General features: G+C 38.9%; 1 protein-coding gene across 2 annotated transcripts in view; it reads left to right on the top strand.

Moving 5' to 3' along the window:
• MLIP (muscular LMNA interacting protein) overlaps positions 1-18,983 on the top strand; it is a 142,157-nt gene that overhangs the window by 85,063 nt on the left and 38,111 nt on the right. For both annotated transcript variants that reach the window (XM_069805972.1, XM_069805973.1), the window contains 6 exons: positions 4,325-4,396; positions 12,703-12,768; positions 12,851-12,934; positions 13,030-13,089; positions 14,830-14,874; positions 18,889-18,933. In XM_069805972.1, coding sequence (XP_069662073.1) covers positions 4,325-4,396; positions 12,703-12,768; positions 12,851-12,934; positions 13,030-13,089; positions 14,830-14,874; positions 18,889-18,933 — 372 coding nt within the window. The remainder of the gene's footprint in view (positions 1-4,324; positions 4,397-12,702; positions 12,769-12,850; positions 12,935-13,029; positions 13,090-14,829; positions 14,875-18,888; positions 18,934-18,983) is intronic.

An 18,983-nucleotide genomic window follows, 5' to 3' on the forward strand; every position in this document is an offset into this window, starting at 1 on the left:
GTCAAATGTGTTCCTAACAGCTTGGCCATGGCAGGGGTGACTTGAACTGCTTGGAAAATGTTAATTGAAAATGAGAGGTTTAAATCAGCACAAAGTAGCAATTGTCATGAATGGTTCTTTTAAAAAAAACAAACGACCGAGGGGAACCATTGTGCCAAGCACAGCTGTACAGTGTCACTACCCCCTGTCGGTACCAAGGAAACAAAAAGAGAAATGAAACTGTAGAAATTCCAAGAGAGAAGCCCCCAAGACAAAACTGGAATGCATGACTGAGCCTGCAGATTGCAAAGCAGTTGTGGTTTCTGCTAGTCAGTGCAATGAGCACTGTGAGAGACTCTGGCAGGAAAGAAATTCTCTGCTTGTGACACAGAGATTTTGCCTGTGTTTATATTTGCAGGGGTTATTACACCCTTTCTGTCTTTCCTACTGTCCCTTTTGCTGCTAATTCTGCTTTATCATGTGATATGGTGGCACTTTTGAAACTGCCCCACCACCCCATGGAGACTGGGAGAGTATACACCAGTTTAAGAGACTTGGGCTGTTACTCTGGTGCAATTTTTAACCACAGAGCCAACGCTGGCTCCACTGGCGATGTGGAAGATCTGAAATCTCTAAATCGAATGCAGCTCAGTGTTCAGTGCAGGAAAGGTCTCTTGTGGCTTTGAAATGTGAGGCTGAGACTTCATTCATAGTTGATACTAGTGTGTATTCGACATCCTCCTTTCCTCCCGCTCTCATTTATTTCCATACCTAGTTTAAGGCATAGCTCAATGAACTTGCTTGCTGTGTTAATGGTACCAGGCTCTCTGGTAACACTCCAACCTCAGATCTCAGTTTATTTCCACAGAAAAAAGGAAAAGATTGAGGAGAGACCACATTAGTGTCCTAAGCAGCATCTAGGTCTCTTTAGTGCCAATCAGCTCAACTTCAGAACTAGACAAAAAGCAGGTTGCTCCATCTGATGACTGTTGATGCATGACAAAATTTTTGCATGTATGAATGTGCTAAGTGAATATCAAGGGAAAAGCACAGTGTCTAGAAGTGCTTGACTTTGGCATGTGTAATTTTGCAACCTTAACGTTGCTTCAACAGCAGTTGAAACAACGTTAAGACATGTATTAAACCAACAGCTATAAAACCAGAATTTTGACATTAGATGTACTTTTCAGTATTTTTCATTAGCATGATATCAAAGCAATTATGCAAAAAGGATTCTTTAATGGAGAGCTTTTCTATGTCTATGCATATGCATGCACCAATTCATGCAAATCAAAGAATAACCTATGAACTTATTTAACTGTTTGCATTTATACATATAAACACATGTGCTTTCCCATGCTTTATATATTTATTTATCTTTATGTTTGCCAATGATTTAAAAATATGGCTGTTTTGCAAAGTGAATATAAACCTAAATCCACAGATCAGTGTGAAGTGTGAACTGTGGGTGAACACAGGAAATAAAACCCCTCTCCCTGGGCTTTGCAGACACTTTAATAGTGTCCTCATGGACCTGATATAGCAAAATGAACAGTAGGATGGAGTGGAGACAGGTAAAATTGCTGATTCTGCAGGAGCAGATTAGAACAAAAATTTCTGGCTGTTGTTTAAAAACCCTTTGCAGTGGTTTCATGAGGTATCATTCCTACATATTCTTTGATTTTTCCTATTTAAATGTAGCACGGGAATGCGTGTAGATCTACCCAAAACAGCCAGGGAAAAAAGGTAACTGTAGCAACACTGAGCTCAGTACAGCTGCAAAAATCTACCACAAAGCAGGAAAGATTACTCATGAGGAGCTCTGCACTGCCATGGTTAGTCGCTGATTTTAAGCCTCTATAGGTATGTGTCTAGCACACTTTGCAATGCCCTGTTGGTACCATAGGTGTTCATTTCAGCAAGAAAAGTAGGACATTTCCCCCCAAACTTCCCAGGCTGATATTTGCCTGAGCTTTGATATTGGAGTTGGTTTGCTTTTGAGCGTACCATGGTGCAGGCTAGAAGACCTAACTGTCCACGGCAGTTTAAAAATAACTGCTAGATTTCTATGAACCAGAATACTAAATGTATTTAGGCATTGAATAATAATTTTAAGTAATGTGAACTAATGTGTCCAGAAACATATTCATATTGATGAGAAACTGAATTAAAGACTTTCCACTCAGACACTGTGACAACAGCACATTTCTCACAGGTTCTACAGTATCTGGAAGCGATGAAACTTTTGCATTTTAACAGTCTGATATGTCTTTGTTTAGGTCATGTAACAGTACAACTAACTTCAAAGTGGTCACAGTATTCCCATTGTATATGATACCCATCTCATCAGATAAAAAGCCTACAGGCTAGTGAAGATACTGCATTTCATTTACATATTCAATTATATAATTTTCTTGATTGAATATCAATTATAAGCAAACAAAGATACATTTTGTGGATATGGCAATTTTAATATTTGGAGTTTTGGTCTTCCATCTTACTTCAGTGAGCAGTGTTTTATGTCTTATCTGCATATAGATTTTGTATATACATAAATATATATATGAAACCACACACATTTATAGCAAAGTGTTGCTGTCTGAATGTTCAAAGGGCAGGATTCAACTCACGTGACTTTTGACATTTGACTGTTAGATATCCAAGCACAACTTGGGCAATTGTATTATAGCTAATGGAGGGAATAGGGTGCATTTACAGGATGATTTTATTTTACCTTTCTAGGTGCCTGTTTTGGGATGAGATGAATTATCCTGTAGAAACGCTTATCACTATAAAAGGCATTAGTTTTGACTGAAGCACCTACATGGTAGACATCCAAGTTAGAATCACTAAATCTCATATGAACTACTACCCACCCCCACCCCCCAAAAAAAAGAAAAAGAAGTGCAGTTCCAGCATTTGCGTTCATCTGCTTTGTCAGACAGTCCATTCAATATGATTATTGTGATTATTTACTTCTTGAATGGCTGTCACTGTCCAACTTCTGACTAAGAAATATGAGTAAAGTAGAAAGCAAACATAATACTCTGTATAGAAAGGATTAAAAGCTAGTGTCCTACAATATTGCAAGAGAGGACTGAAGATGATATAAGTTTCTCTTATCTGAATTAAAATTTTGGCCCCTCTGCTGTTATCGAGACTTTTATTAGATATAAAGAAAAGAAGAAAGTGACAAAAGAATGACCGAAAGTACAGCATGCTGCTCAGCCCCTTATCTCATAATCACCAGTATTCACTGCTATAGACGATGGTACATTAAAACACCTCAACTGATTAACAAGTAACTTTATTTCTGGATGATTATCACAGAAATAATCAATGAATAACTTAAAAGTCTATTGTGTGAATTTGTGATTATTTATTAGAATGTTGCTGAAAAGGGAACAATGCAGCAAATCCCTACTTAATTGTTAAAAAAGATAAATTCTAGCAGTCATGTGATTAAGAGCCCTAGCTCTTGAACTCATGTAAGTGTAGAAGAATCTCATCAATGATTTAAAAATTACCGAATTCAACCCCCATAATTGCCAAGAAAATATAGTAAGAATGGTTTCTAAAGAGTTAAAAATAACTGGGCAAGCTAATATAGTCTAAAATAGAAATCATTTCAAAAGAATAATTTTTAAGGCTGATCTTAGAATTTTTGTACCCAAACCCATGCGTTTTCTCTGGTTTAGATTTGTCAGTTCTGTATACTTCGTTAGAGTGTGAAAGTTCCTATACTTGTTTTGAAGTATTTGCTTGGGTGGTAGAGTTACTTATTCAGGAGATGACAAGCTGTGACATGACTTAAATGATCTATCCACTCACACAAGTAATTCAGCATTTAAGGATCCTAATCAGTCTCATTAAAGCAATCACAGAAATCCCTCTTACCTAGAGGTCCAGGATCACACCCCACAGCAGCAGTTGTTGAGGTACATGTACTGGCAGAAGTAGCTGTGCATTATCATATCAAATCACAAGCAAACTTGGAAAAAACTCACAGCCTCTCCTGATACTCATTTAAGGATAGTAATCAGCAGAAAGTGGTCAAAATCACTTTGGAAGTTGCAAGCTGTTACAGGGAATTCACTTCGTCCTCCTTCATTCCTAAAAGCAAAAGATGTAGGTTACAATCCTTTAAAATCTTAACAGAAACACTAGATTTTCTTTAAGAAATAGCTTTCCTAGGTAATACGTAAGCATTATATTGTTGCAACGTGTCTGCAAGACAATTGGAATCGTCTTTCATTCTGTCGTACCTTTCCCCTCTCTTCCCTCTCTCTCCTTCTCCTTCTACCCTGTTTTACGTCTCTTCCTGCTTTCTGGTTTACCCTTTTAGCAGTACAAGATCAAGACAAGCTACAAGGCATTTGCAGCAATCCCTACAAACACATTACTTATGGAACAGAAGGTTAGTGTTTGCTCAAAGACATGGTAATTGCACTGTATATTTAAGACCATTCGACTTTATGTACGTATTCTGACATTTCTGTGGGTGATATTGCAGAATGTAAGCTCTGGAACTAACTGCTCAGGATTATAATTCCAACTATTTTTCAGGGTCAACCACTTTCCACTGAAGATCAAAGCCTTCAGAAATCTGAATTTCTGCAAATAAATTCACTGTAAGAAAAAAAGTGTCCTGAAGGAATTGCCATTTATGGCAACATCTCAAAGTCTGTTTTGTTATTGGAAAGTGTCTGGAGCACTGCTATTCTGGGACCTACCAATCAGTAGGTCTTGGTCAATTAATGATTATTCAATGGCTATGCTTATACTAGTAAATTTAACATCCCAAGATAGGCAAATTTGACCAGCTGTATTGTTAAACTGTGAGAACAGTCCTGGCCATCGCACTGGCCTCCTCCCAAACAACTTCCCTGAGCACTTCAACAGTTAGCATGGGCCAGGGGGCTGTTCCCAGTACATAGCTTGTGGTAACAATCTTTTTCTGTAGGGCAGGATGATAGAGCCAAAGAACAGTCTCTAGTGCATTTATTTACTACCAAGGACACAACCAACAAGGACTGGGTTTTATAGTACTTATTTAGATAATTCATCTTTGGAAGTCAATTGAAAATGTAAATTTTGCATTGGAGGGTTCAAAGTACCCACCAATGTCTATTTTTTAAAGTTTTTTTCCCAAATTAGTTTTGCACAAAAGAATAGCCCACTAAGTTTAACAAAAATTTCTCATGATGAGCAATGAGCTAAGTGTCTTATATGTTTAAAGGCATGCTTAATCACTCTGACATCCAGTTTATAGCTTTATCAGAAAAATCTGTGGACCTAGTTCAGGAACTTAACCTCTGATTAATTTCTGTAAGATTAAGGATTCCTAACTGCACATTTAAATATGTATTCACATACACAGCTCAGCTGATTTCACTAGGAGTTTACAGAGCCTAAAGACACTGGAGAGGGTGAACTTAACCATGTAAAAATTTTGAATATGATAATTTTGTCCATGAAATATTACTGATTGTGACCTAGTAGTTATCAGTTAACTGCTATAACTAAGTTTGGGGTTTTTTTGTTTTTGTTTTTGTTTTTTTTAAAAAAGGGACATCCTTTCTTTTCCAGTGTTCTTTTAATCTTGAATGATTTTTTAATTATTTGCATAAAACCTGATCCTTCCCTTCCTTAAATCTTGAATGTGCTAACGAAGGCTACGTCTGCGTTAGCATGCAATGTGGTCCAATAGAAATGGCTCTGTAGAGGAAAATAGCTGATGCAGGGGATCCTACACCCCTGCGGAATGTATTTTGGAAGGGTTTTGTTTGGGCAGAGTGCCCGTTAGTGACTGGAAGCATTTGGTGTATTCCTGAAATGCTACTTCAGGGTTGACTTAACCTAAAAGGCATCCAGTTTGTGCACTCTGAGACTGCACTACTCTGCAAACCAAGTCAGGTATGGGACTTTGAGCAGGGTATTCACTTTGAGAGCACACTCCTGATGTGAACTAGTGGGTTAATGTCAGCCATCTGACTGCGCTTCTTCCGAAGAAAGGGATTCCTTCTGATGGTCTTGCTGATGTTCTCCGGGGCATTGACTCACAAGCTGTGTGCTACTTATCCCCAATACATAAGACTGAATTGTACAATCTAATGCTAGTATCTGTAGAAAAAGTAATGATTCAGAAGATACCTGTATTTAGATAGAGACGTTTGGATTCCCACCGCTTTATTGAAAACATTATCTTTGGTGTATCCTTCAGTAGCAAAAGCACAGTCATGTAAAACTAATAAGAAATCCATTTTCTGCTACAGGATTTGCCTTCAGGAGAGGTTCTTGACTAATTTACTTTGTAAATTTTATGTTTCAGTATGGCCTGACTACACGATTTCTCTCATTTTGGGAATTATGGACAATAATCTGCTATTGATCCATACCAGCAGCTAATTACAGTGCTCCTAAGCTAGTCCTGTTGTGTTAGCTGACGTGCATTTGGAGTACGGCTCTTAAAGAAGCATGAAGGAGTGACGTGGCACATGCAGGCCCCATTGTACCGAGCCCTAATATCCAAGTATTCCCCTCAAAAATATCGGGGAGGGAACTGGGAAGGAACTCATGCCACGTTGTAGCTCAATGACAGTAATTATGTTGCTCCCATTTTATGGAATGTATTTTATACCCTAGATTAAAAAGAGATTGAAGACAATGAGATTTTAACTACATAAGTGATGTTTTATTAAGATTAAGATAAAGGTTATGTGGAAAAGAAGTTTTCGAGTGGCTTTTTTCTTCTTTTAGCAAGGAAGGAAGGCTTGTAATATCTGCAAGGCATAAATATTACAGAGCTGAATGCATGATTATGAATACATCATCTGCCTAAAGTGCTAAAAAAGTGTTTTGCTATGTGATTGAACTAGAAACTCACATTCTCAGAAGTCAACTTTTTCTACCGTGTGAGTAATTATATTACTTAATTTGAGTAGTCATGAGAAATAAGATTAGTCAGAACTGACATGTGGGTGATCCTAGTGACAATTCATGTGCAGTATTAATTAGATCCCATGAGAGAAAACTGTCTTTGATATGTCATGTAAGGTACAATGCTTTGTCTGCCTCTAAATTGTCTCCTTGTGTCTAACTTCCTTTCTCAATTCAATTTTTTTCTTTTATGTGTGTGTAGATGCTTTAATTTCAGCCAGCATTTTTCAACTTCTTATGAAGCCATTAGGCTATCACCATCTTAATGGTTTTTCTAGAACATCTTCTTATCCTCCAGTACTCTTACTCAATGCGAGTTGTTCAAATCTGTGCTCATTAGCAGAGAAGAAAAGGCTTATTGACTATATATATGTATACTTTGGCAACCCCAGAAGTGACTTAATATCAAATCTCATAACTGGCATGCTTTCCAGCTGTTGGAGTTTGTATGAACCTGATGTTCCTCGCATCACCTGTGCTCTGCTCAGAAAAATCCAGGCTATCTCTTGGAAGATTGGGCTGTAACTTCCTACAGAGCCAGAAGAGCAAAAACTTGTTTTTAAGGGACTTTTCCTCAGCATGGTCAGGCTCTGCCAGGGAAGGTGAACCAGGAACTGGTGTGACAGCAAGGCTGGCAAGACGGTGTCCTCACCAGCAAGGGCACAGCTCCCCAGTGCCTGGGCAAGGAGAGCAGAGATGGGGATAATGAGGTGGTGGTAACCATGGTCAGTCAGCAGTGCCATGAAAGCCACACAATTCAGAGCAATAAAGGAGGTCCACCGATAATGAACTCGTCAGCCCATCAGATGGTATGATCCAGGGGCTAGAAGAGGAAGTTGGACAAGTTTAATGTAGGCATAAGGCAAAAGTTTAACAGAAAGAATTAAGTAACCATTACAAAAAAATTCTGGAGACTGAAATGGGCTCTTTATCACAGAAATTGAAAAATCAAGACAGGACACTTTTCTGGCACTTCATACAGTAATTCCAGAGAGTTCTGTGGTTTAAAGAAAAGGTCAGGCTAGGTGATCACTGTGGTTCCTTCTGGTCTTACTAACCTTGAGTTAGTGAGTCACCCCTCTACTGACACTCACTTTTGTATACCTTCTACAGTTATATAGATGTGATCACAGTCTAATTCAAAATTCCATTCCTAATCAGGTAGTATTTAAAAAGTAATACATCTATTATTTAGAGATTGTATTTATCAAATATCTATAAAAATGTCTTTCAGTCAAAATAGATAGTCATGAAAGGTTTATTTCAGGGAGCTACAGAAAAATTCTTAACTTTAAGTAGACAGTCTCTTGAACCAGATCCTACTTCATCTTCAGAATTATGTCAGATTTGCGATGTAACTTCAAAACTGTTGGATGCCTTGGAATTGCAAACCAAAAAAGCCTTCTCTTAACAATTCAGTGGTCGTTGGTCTACAGCTAGGTCTATGCAGGGGAATTTGTGTTTGCTGTGTCTGTCCAGATACACCCCCCCCTCTGCAGGCTGATTGGGGTGAACTTCTCTTATCTGGGCATCATTTCGATGGGAAGGAAACCTGGGCGTGCAGACTTGAGGGGGAGAGGCACTACAAATGTTCTGCTCAGATTTCCCCCACTTTGAACTGCGGTGAAACCAGGATGATGGGGTGTGCCATGAAGCACACCTGCTTCCAGTCGAGGCTTATGCCACACTTACCACGTCTTCTGGAAAGCACTAGGTATAACTGGCTGTGGATGGAGGAGGTGCAAATGAAAGCACTGTTGACTTATCTGGCTTGTATTTATCAATTAATTAGAAGTAGAGAACTATAATTTCAATTTTAAATAAATGTAGAAAAAAAATCTTCTGTCTTAAAGAACAAATACTTTAGGTTATTGATTTTGTCTGTTTATGGCTGTTCCTATTTTCTCTTGTCACAATGCAATTTAGCTAGCTTCAAGAGAGTCTAAAACAGTCTTACCATATGATGTTACACTTCTAGGAAAACTCCAAAGACTTAGTAATTGCATGCTTGCATCCCATCACCTACCCAGCAGACTGCCAGCAGTGCAATGTATTCTCCTTGTGCAGGAAAAAAAGAAAAAATAAACAAAACAAAACATTTGCCTCCTCATGCAGAAGGAAAAAGAGGGTAAGGGTTTTTTTTGGTGAAAAGAAAGAAATGCAGCTGAGGAAATATGGTAGTGATCTGCTACACTGGAGACCCAGCTTTAAGTTCTTGCCTTGACAGAACTCTTACCTATTGTATTATCAAACATCCATTGGTATAGGGGCCGATCATGGCAAATGCAGATTCAAGTTGCTCTTTGAAGTCATACAGCAGGAACTTGGAAACCATTTTTTCCCCCTTTCAGATGATAGACCTAACTGCTGGACAGTTGAGTATTATCAAGTATGTCAGGACCTTTCTGGACCTGGAAAGCACTTCTGACAACACTTTGTTGAGAACATTTTGATAAAAAAAGATTTTAGTTTTCCCCAAGTATTTCTGGTGTGCACTCAGTGAATTTCTTGCATCCAGATTACGTGTTCATGTCAAAATGTTTCTTAAGGCTAGGGATAAATACCTAGGGGTAAGAAAGAAAGGAAGTAATTTGTGCATTCGTAGAGTGATAAAGGACCTAGTTCATCTGTAATAATAACCAAGCTGCAAGTGTAAAAGCAGGCTATGAGGTCCCTCTTTCTTTCAAAGGCCGTGGAGCTTTATCAATTATTTTATAAGAGGAAAAGTAGTCAGGTCTTTTTAGTATCATCTCCCAGGATCTTCAAGGAATAAGTTAAAGGAACTCATGGTATGTGAAGGGATTTTTTTGCATTTGCTGAGGGCTTAGGAAAAGATATTGATGGGAAAAATATGCAGGAGAAATAAAAGAAGAGGAAACTTCTTGGCTTTTGCTCAGCCCAGGGTTTTCACAATACAATAAGAAGGAAGGTTACAATATTTGTTTTTTCTCCTTCTATTGATGTGGTTCATTGGTGAATGAAACTATGTTCTATATTTCCTGTGTGTTGTCAAAAGCTTTCATTCTTCTAACAAAATATTGGAGATCCTGTTCGGATCATTTACCAGTATCCTTTCAGCTCTGATACAGCTTTAGCAATCAGATAGCTTGGGGGAAAGAGGAGGGAAGGGTTGTAGTCATCACTGACGTCAATGGCATATGTGCATCACACCCTCAAAGTTGCCCTTTGCAAGGAAAAAATTAGTGGTTCAGCAACTGGTTATTTCATCTGAACATTTAAATTCTGTCACAAATACATTTGCATTCTCTAAATTGTTCTTGTCTTTTAAATTGTGGTCTTACTATTGTTCTTCATATATAATAAAAAAAATTTGAATGCCCAAATAGGTCCACTTTTGATATTGTTAGACCATCAGCATAGGAAATGAAGCTTGAATACTGTTGACAGCACTAGTCAACAGTACCCTAGATAGCACTAATGCTTTAAATTAATCATAACATTATTGCATGATAACTCCAGTAATGAGTTCAGGAACACTAGTTGTACTTTTTTTAAGCTCACATTTTTCTCTATGTAGAAATGTAAAAAGAAAAAAAGGCTCTGCTGGAAAAAAAATTTGAGTTGTACTTTGAAAAGCTAACAATGGATTAAACGGAACCTTTTTTCTTTGTAGAGGTCATAGCGCTGCCTAAAATCTAGTTATCGTTTCTTCTTTTTCTTTGGAGGACTCAGGCTGTTCAAATAGAAAAAAAAAAAGAAGATAGATAAAACAACAGTGAAAGAAATTAGATGGATCACTTTGAACATGAAAATTTTCCTTCCCCAAAGGTTTAAAAAGGGAGAAGAACACTCAGGGGGACTGTGGAGCGCATGGGCCTTGGTGCTGTGCTCACCTGAGTTCTTCAGTCAACGAAGGCTCCAAAATGGAAAGATATAATGCCAATTTCCACTGAAACTGTTGGATGTTTGGTACTTAAATTATCCAGAGTCTTGGTTCTGAACAGAGACTTGTGGATGTGCCTGTAGTTCCTCAAGAAAGATTCCTCGGTATCTTCTGGGTAGTTGTTTCCTACCCTTGATTGTGTTCACCCTCTCCCACTTGCTCCGGTGAATTGAATGTGAAACAGAAATATGTTTTTTTTCTTAACAATTATGATGTTCATTACCCTACTGATTTCTTGGAGGTTTTGAGAAGCTTAGCAATTTCTCCATTCTGAACTTGTGACTGATTAAAATTTGCTGTTTTTCCTAACTCACATTCAGACTCATCATCTCTTTACAACAGGCTGCTTTGGCAATCCTGGTCCCAGTAGGTACTGGAATGACTCTTCTACTTAATTTTATCACTTCATTTTATATTTACCAGGAGGATGTAATCTCAGCTGAAGCTGAACAGCAGATACAGTACTCGAGTGTAGTGCTGAGCCCTCTTTAGCTGACCCCTCCTCTTCTACAGGACTGTCTTTTGATCTGAGAATTTAGCTGGATAACAGTGATGAGCTAGCGGAGATGAGAACATTACTTTTCAGTTCTGCATACATAGATGTATGCTTCCAGTAGCTGGGCAAGGAGAGAAAAAAAAATTGTACTCAGCAAGATTAAACTCAGAAATAATTACTTAAGTATATGCTTATTTTCTTTTTTTTAAAGATTCTGCCATTTCCCCCCCACCTCCACATATGTCTTCTGTGACTGGCAGCCCTGGTACCCACCTTACTGGGATCAGTCAGTTCCCACAGAATCCCACAATCATGAAAAAGTCTTTTACAACAATGCTCTTTTTTTTCTCTTATTACCATTTATCTTTTGCAAATAACTAGCAAAATGAAACTTCAGAAAAACATAATGTGTTAACCAAAAAAATCCACAAACCCTGCAGGTCCCTCCCCTATAGTCCAGCTTCATGCATCAGCAGGCTTCCAGAGTAATTTTTGGTCTTGGCATGGAGTCTGTTTGGAAATCTCTTCAAAGCAGAAATGCGTGATGGTGGTGAGAGTGTGCCTTGAAGACTCTGGATGAAGATGAAAAGGGAACTGAGCACTGGAGTTTGGCTTTTGAGGGTGTTTTGTTAGTTTCCTGATAAAGTGAATTGATCAGCGAACTGATTCTCTATGTTCTCAAGCCTGCTCCAAGTACGGGCATAGGAAAGCAAGAGGTATATCCAAGCACAAGAAGCTTGTGTTTCGTTTTGGAGAGATTGCATGCCTGCTTAGACCAGCCATGTTTTAGTGCGGTATCGCATATGTATAGCACATATTTCGCTCTATACAACTGTGATTTCAGGCTAAAATCCAAAACCATCAAGCACTGGTTTTATTGCAATGCGGAATCACCATCCTCTTTAAACAAGAGACACTTTTTAAAGAAAATGTCTACTGGAGGAAAAGAAAGAGCCTCCTGCGTGCTTGGACCCTGCCTTGTCTGCCTGCTTACAGCCGGTGGGTTTCCTCCGATGGTGTGCGGCAGGCAGCCCCCCCCGACACCCCTGTGGCACACAGGGCACGTTCACTGCATTACATTGGCTGTGAAGGAGGGGGGAGTTGTTGGAGAAGGCTATTTAAACTGGTCGTTTCTGATCTCTAAAAGTAGAGACAATTCACCTTAGCTCTCTCCCTCTCTGCAATGTCCCCCTCCCCCCCAATTCTGAATCAGAAGTTGGTAACCTGAAGAACCTTAATATTCCTGTAATTTCTTCTTTTTCCATCTTTCCGTGGTGAAATGAGAAGTGCCACATTTGGAAACACAGTATTGCAAAAAAGTGTAGGTTTGCTTGGTTTTTACAATTTTGAACTCACGATCACGTTAAAATCTTTTGAATTGCAGGCATTAGAAGAGCCAACCAAGACTGCTAGTGTGACTGAAGGCACTGCTTTGGACACCCATTCAGAGGTAGTGCTGTTTTATCTCTTTCAAATCTCTATTTGAAAACAAGAAGCAAAGGTTCACTGAGCGATGTGTCCTCCTTTTTCAGATGTGCTCCCCTGCCCAGCTCAGACAACAAACGGAAGAGCTGTGTGCTGTCATTGACCAAGTTCTGCAGGACCCGCTGACTATGGTAACCCGTCAGTATGTGGGATTGACTTTTTGTCTTCCTTTCCTTTTGTCTCTTGTCATTAATAAGTCAGTTCTCTGTTGAAAATAATTTTCCAGCGCCGATGCGAATCTTCCCCAAGTTTCCTGCAGATGAGCACGGAGTCAGATGTTGGCAAGGTAGGTGAATATGCCCAAATGCTCTTTCCAGGTGGACATAAAGTAAATAAAAATCACAACAGTAAGGCCCATGGCAACAGAAAGCTTCAGTTAAGAGACGCGACATCAGCAGAATTGTCTGGCGATTTAAAAGACGTGGAAGGACAGAACTGTATCCCTGGAGTCAGTGCAGTCTTTGTTGCAGGATGCTTCCCTGAAGTCAGAAGGAGTTATGTTGTGAAAGAGAAGCTGTTTATTGAGGTTTCAGAGGTGAGGATCCATGAGAAAGAAATCCTTCACACCTTGCCTTCCATATTGCAGGGTCTCTGGCCATCTCCGAGATTTCATCCCATCTATGGGTCCTTACTACAGAAGAGCCAATGTTTCTAGCTTCAGTGATTGGAAACATCTTTCAGAACAATTCTTTTTTTTTATCATATTCATTATTGGCTTTCAAATAATGGGATAATTAAATGAATACGTAGATTTGCTCTTAAATGCTGATTTCCTTTCAACTCTGGCTCCTCACAGGAGGGGGATGTCTGCTACATCCATTTACCCCAGATAGCTCAGAAACAGGTAGTGAGAGGCAGGAGTTACTTTCTATACTGGTGTTAACCTTCTGGTTTCACTATGTTATACTGGTGTGCCTTCTGGGCTCAGAAGGATGGATAACCAAGGGAGGAGGGTCCTGTATTCAGTTTACCCCAGGTAAATTTAAGTTGGTATTACTAGCTATAGGAAAGTGAAAATGGCAGAAATCCAGCTGGAAACAGGAGGAAAGGGATTTTTGGCAGAGGAACACATCAAAAAGTTAACGCATTCAAAATATCCTGCACAACGTACAGTCCACCATGCAAAAACGAGGCACAGAACCAGCATTCCTGAGTGGGTATATTCAATATACACTTCAAATTTCAGTTTCACTTTTGAAATTACTTCTGTCAACCAGCACGCAGTGGTGAATCAGGCTTCAGGCAGCTGAAAGATGGAAACAGTACAGTAGCCAAAAAGCAGGAAGAGACCGTTATTGAGGAAATGTTTTCCAATGCCTGCACTGAATCTGAAGTGGTTAAAATTCTACTACTAAGTTGGACTTTTGAGCTATAGCATCCAAAACCTACTTCCTTGGACAATTGAGAACTGAGCCTTAACCAAATAGAAGGCATCTGTTAGCAGTCATGAAACCAAATAAAGGAGGCAAAAGGTGAGTTTACCAGGATGCAGCATAGGGACCAAGCTAAAGATTTTGAAGACCTCAGAATGAGCGAGTACAGTGCCTAAACTGAGGGTAAAAGAGACTCATAAACAGGAAGGAAAAAGGAGTATATGTAATAAGTAAATGCCTTAGAAGTAGAATGGACTGGTCAGAGGAAAGCAAGTTCTTGCAGATGAGAAAAGATGGTGTTTCAGGTTATTTTGTGAGCACATGTAACTTAAATATCATGGGGCAACCAAACTTGTGGCTGTATACTAATAAGCTTTTTGTTATGGGAGTTCTCAGAGGCAATTTAAAGGCCAGCTTGAATAGAGTGGGATCAATGTTTTTGAGTGGTAAAAATGAAATGTGATACTTTCTACAGTAAGCACCTCAAGCAAAACTTTAATATACCTTATTCTCAAGTATCATCTCATGAATCTTTACGGAAAACTGAATTTTTCTTGAATTTCAACAATTAATAACTTGTCACAATGATGAAAATCTAAGTTACTCCTCAGAATAACTCTTTGCTCTTAATATAACCATTTATTTTCTATAAGGTGTCAACAACGCTGCAGAGAGCAGCTGGGCGTGAAACAAGATATGTAAGTACTTTTATAATTACTCTATACTTTGCATGCACAAATATCTAATTTGTCTAATCTTGCTACCATACTAGGTGAGTCTGCACGTAGCAGACACAGGCATCTACTCATCTACTTGAGGTGTTTTCTCTAGTACGGAGAAGCGAGCATGCTAGAGCATTGGCAATTGAGACTTGAGATTGAGTCTTCCCACTGCTGTAAATCTGTCATGGCTGGAATATCCTCAGTGCAGTGTCCACTGATAATTTTACCTGTGTGAATATGTTAAAATTAATTTATTCACACACTTCTTTGTTTTTGTTTGCTTTGAGTGTTGGACAAGAGCTCAGCTATTTGGCAAACAGACTGTTACGGGTGCTGAAGGGTTTAGTTGTTTGGACTCAGCCTGCACTGTAGGGGACTTGCTTTGGTAGAATTCCTTTGGTTCTTGCCTATCCATCAGAATTTGAGGTTGACCCAAACTTTTCTTTCCAAGATATAGAGCTGGCTGAAACCCCACAGTTTAGCCTTAGACAAATAGAAGCTGTTTTGTCACATATACACATGTTCCAACATATAAAGAAAATCTCTGTATTGAGTCATCAGTTCAAGTATTGAAACATTAAACCCAATTAACATTTTAATTCTCACTAGCACACACAGTTACTGCAGGTTCTGTGTTTTACTTACAACTCAATAGTCATGTGGTGAGAAATCTCTGCTTACTGTTCATCATTCAGCGTTTCTATTGAACTTCAAATCAAAGCAGTGCTGGCAAAGCAATAGAGGCCTCCTAGTCTTATGCCAGCACAATGCTTGACTGAACAATTCCACTTTGCTTCTTGAATGTGGTGGTATGCATATTTTATTGCATACCGTGATTTTTTACTTGACAGATTGTGCAGGCTTATAGCAATTAGGAAGGATATTGGAAGAGAGCTTTTTAATGACATAGAAGAGTGTGTTTCAGAGGTAGTCTGTGAGAACAGGGATATTTAATACCACTCCAATGCAGATCTCCAGCTCCTAATACTGTGGCTGACATATAGCATATTTCAGGCATCCAACTTACATGCCTTAGGGATACAGTTAGGTTTTCTTTGCTGGCATAGAAAATCACCCTTACAAACTCTTCCTTCCCAGTCTCCCCTGGAACTTTCTAGATAAAGAAACAAATCAATATTTAAAAATACATTTGGGAATAACACAGAGGATTATTGGTAGGCTAACCTTTCCTGTTAATTGTACAAGCATGTTGCATTTTTGGTGTGTCAGAAAATAGACTGTGGACTCCAAGCTGTGGCGTGGTGGCTGAACGTGGTGGGTCCAGGCTCTGCTGGACTCTGCCATCGCTGCAGCCTGCAGCAGAGTCTCCTGAGGCACAAGCCACGTGTCCCTGACAGACCCCATACATCACAGCTCTTTCCCCGTCTCTTGCTCTGCTTCCTCTGGAAGACAAAAGCTATTTCTATCGCAGCTAACAAACCAGGTGGTGGCTTGTCCTCCGGCCCTTAGGGTGAGCACGCTCTGAGGTGGTTTTCCATTGAGTTGTCTTCTCCTCTTCCCCTTCCACTGGCCTCATCCCTGCAGCTCACTCGCAGAAGTAGGCTTTTAGTTTATGCAACAGAATTAATTTTACTAGAAAGAATTAAAATGGTAATTTACCAATATAATTTTCTTAATCTTTTTGTATTCATGATGTCTGATATTGAGATGCTTGACAAAATGTTGCTTTGAGGGTGCTTTTGGTTAAAAGAAAAGCTTCAATTTGTTTATTATGAGTCAGGGATAGGAAAATCTGTCATCATGCTAAAGTATTATTTATAAACACACACACGTAAATGTATATGCATGCACACATGATAATATTACTAATTCAGTAGGTTATATGGAGTGGTAGACTATACAAATATGTTGAAATAGCCTGCCATTTAACAATTAAAATGGCACAGATTTGCTTCAGCCTCAATTACTTTTTGTCTTCTCATGCACTTCAGAACCTTTTAAGGATGTAAATGATTGTACAAATAGCAAGGGAGCATATAAGAAGTATGGAAAAATGTCTGACTTCAGTGAAATTACAACAGTTTGTACCAGCTGACAACTAAGTACTACTGTTGTCATTTAACAACTTTTTAAACTGTATGGTCTTTGATAAGATCCCATTCACCATTTTATAATAGTGCATCTCTGTTGGCTTTAGGGATGATACTGCTGATGGGTAATAATAATATAATAATATAATCATTCTCTAAAGAAATTACTTTTATGGCTATCGAGTGCCTAATATAAATACTTAGACATTGTGTTTCCATATAATTACTGTTACCAGTGAAAGCTTTCTTAACTTTAATTTCAAGTTCTAGCAAATTTATAGTTTTATCATTTAGCCCACTTACAACTGCTTAAAAAATAATTTCTCATGATTAATTGGAATAATTACTTTGCATATTATTGACATTTTTGCTCTTCTTGACAATTCTATTCTAAAAAAACCTATTTTAAGTGTTACAGACATGACACACAAATGAAAAAAAGGAGAAAATATGAAGCAGCTAAAAATGCACACAGACATGCAGAAATAAGAGCGTTTTTCTTTATCTGCGGTCTGCTGTGCTTATATACATTTCAGGTAACCCCTTTGAAATGAGATTTACTCTTAATTTGCACCACTGAAGTGAGAGAATTTCATTCTAGCCCACTTGTATCTTTAGATCCTTCTGAAGTGCTTTGGTGTCTTTAAGCCCACAAGGAGATTGGTCATCACACTTGGTTACTGGTATGAAAGTGAGTCCCTAGTGTGTAAGTAGCCACTAGTAAAAACTCTAGTTTACTCTGTCAAGGGCAGAAGATGGACCTCTGGTAGATTTTGTGCTAAATCACAGCTGTCCCTGTGTCGGTGGGAAGGTTTCCTCCACCAGTAGCTGTGTTTAGAGATGTGAGTGCTCTCAGCGAGGAGCACAGTCCTCCACCATGACTCATGGTGATGCTGTTCTCACCACCAGTGCAGGACTAGAGCCAACAGGTCCAGGGAGTGAGGAAACATCTCTAGCACTTGGGAGGCCACATCTGGAGTTCTGTGGCCAAATCTCTCCAAGGTCTTTGTCACAGGGGAACAAAGGAAAAGCATATTCTTCCACCTCCAAATGAGCTGGAATTGCTTTTCTGCTCAAAATGGTGAGAGGAGCATATAGCTGAGTGGATAAAAAAACAACTGTAGTGGTTCTTCTGCAGAGGGTGCAGGCTGTAATGGCACTGACTTTTCTTCTACTACTGCTATAACATCTAACCATTGCATCTAGTACTTTTTTTTACCACCATACTGAAGAACATTGGCATTTTAGAGTCTCAAGGCCTCCAAATCACACCTACATCAAGGAAGGGCATGTTATCCATACAGAAACTGTGTTATCCAGTGGAACTCCTGAAGAACTTGAAGGAATTGATTGGAGGGATCAATGCACCAGAAATCCTGAATGTCACCACTGTGTGGGCAAATAAGCATGTGGCACATGGCTGTTTCACATACACACACAAATACTTTGCATTCATCACATTTACCCTTTATCTGGAAAATAGGGCTTCTGCTGTTCAATGTATACTTCGAAAAAAAGAGTAATGCTTGAGTAGGATTGTTCTGGTTTTCATAATGTAAAGTCAGAGGATGAAAAAGTTGGACTGAGCTCCCAATACAATTGATAGCATTAATAGCATTGATGCTGCAAATTAACAGGCAATGGCAGGCTCAGAAATGTCAGGATTTTCATTTTGAGATTAGATTGAGATGAAAAAGTGAAATTTTGTTGCACTTGGAAAAAAGTATCCCAAAAGTTTAATGGGCATTTATATTTGATTATACCCAGAAATAAACTGGAAATGACAATATTTTAACTTCTCTTACCAATTGCATGTCACTGCATCAGTGGTAAAAGCTTCTGTACCTAAGCATACTGCTGTCTGTGGCTTTTTCTTCTGTCATCGCTATAATCACTATGATATTGTATGTAAAACTGTATATATTTACCTTTTTGACAGGCCAACCTTTACAAATCGGCACCTATGGTAACAGAGAGTCAGCTGGTATGTATTGCACAGCTGTGATACGCTGTTTTTCAAAATTTGCACAAGCA

The sequence above is a fragment of the Haliaeetus albicilla genome, chromosome 18 (assembly GCF_947461875.1).
Source record: "Haliaeetus albicilla chromosome 18, bHalAlb1.1, whole genome shotgun sequence".
Lineage (NCBI taxonomy): Eukaryota > Metazoa > Chordata > Aves > Accipitriformes > Accipitridae > Haliaeetus > Haliaeetus albicilla.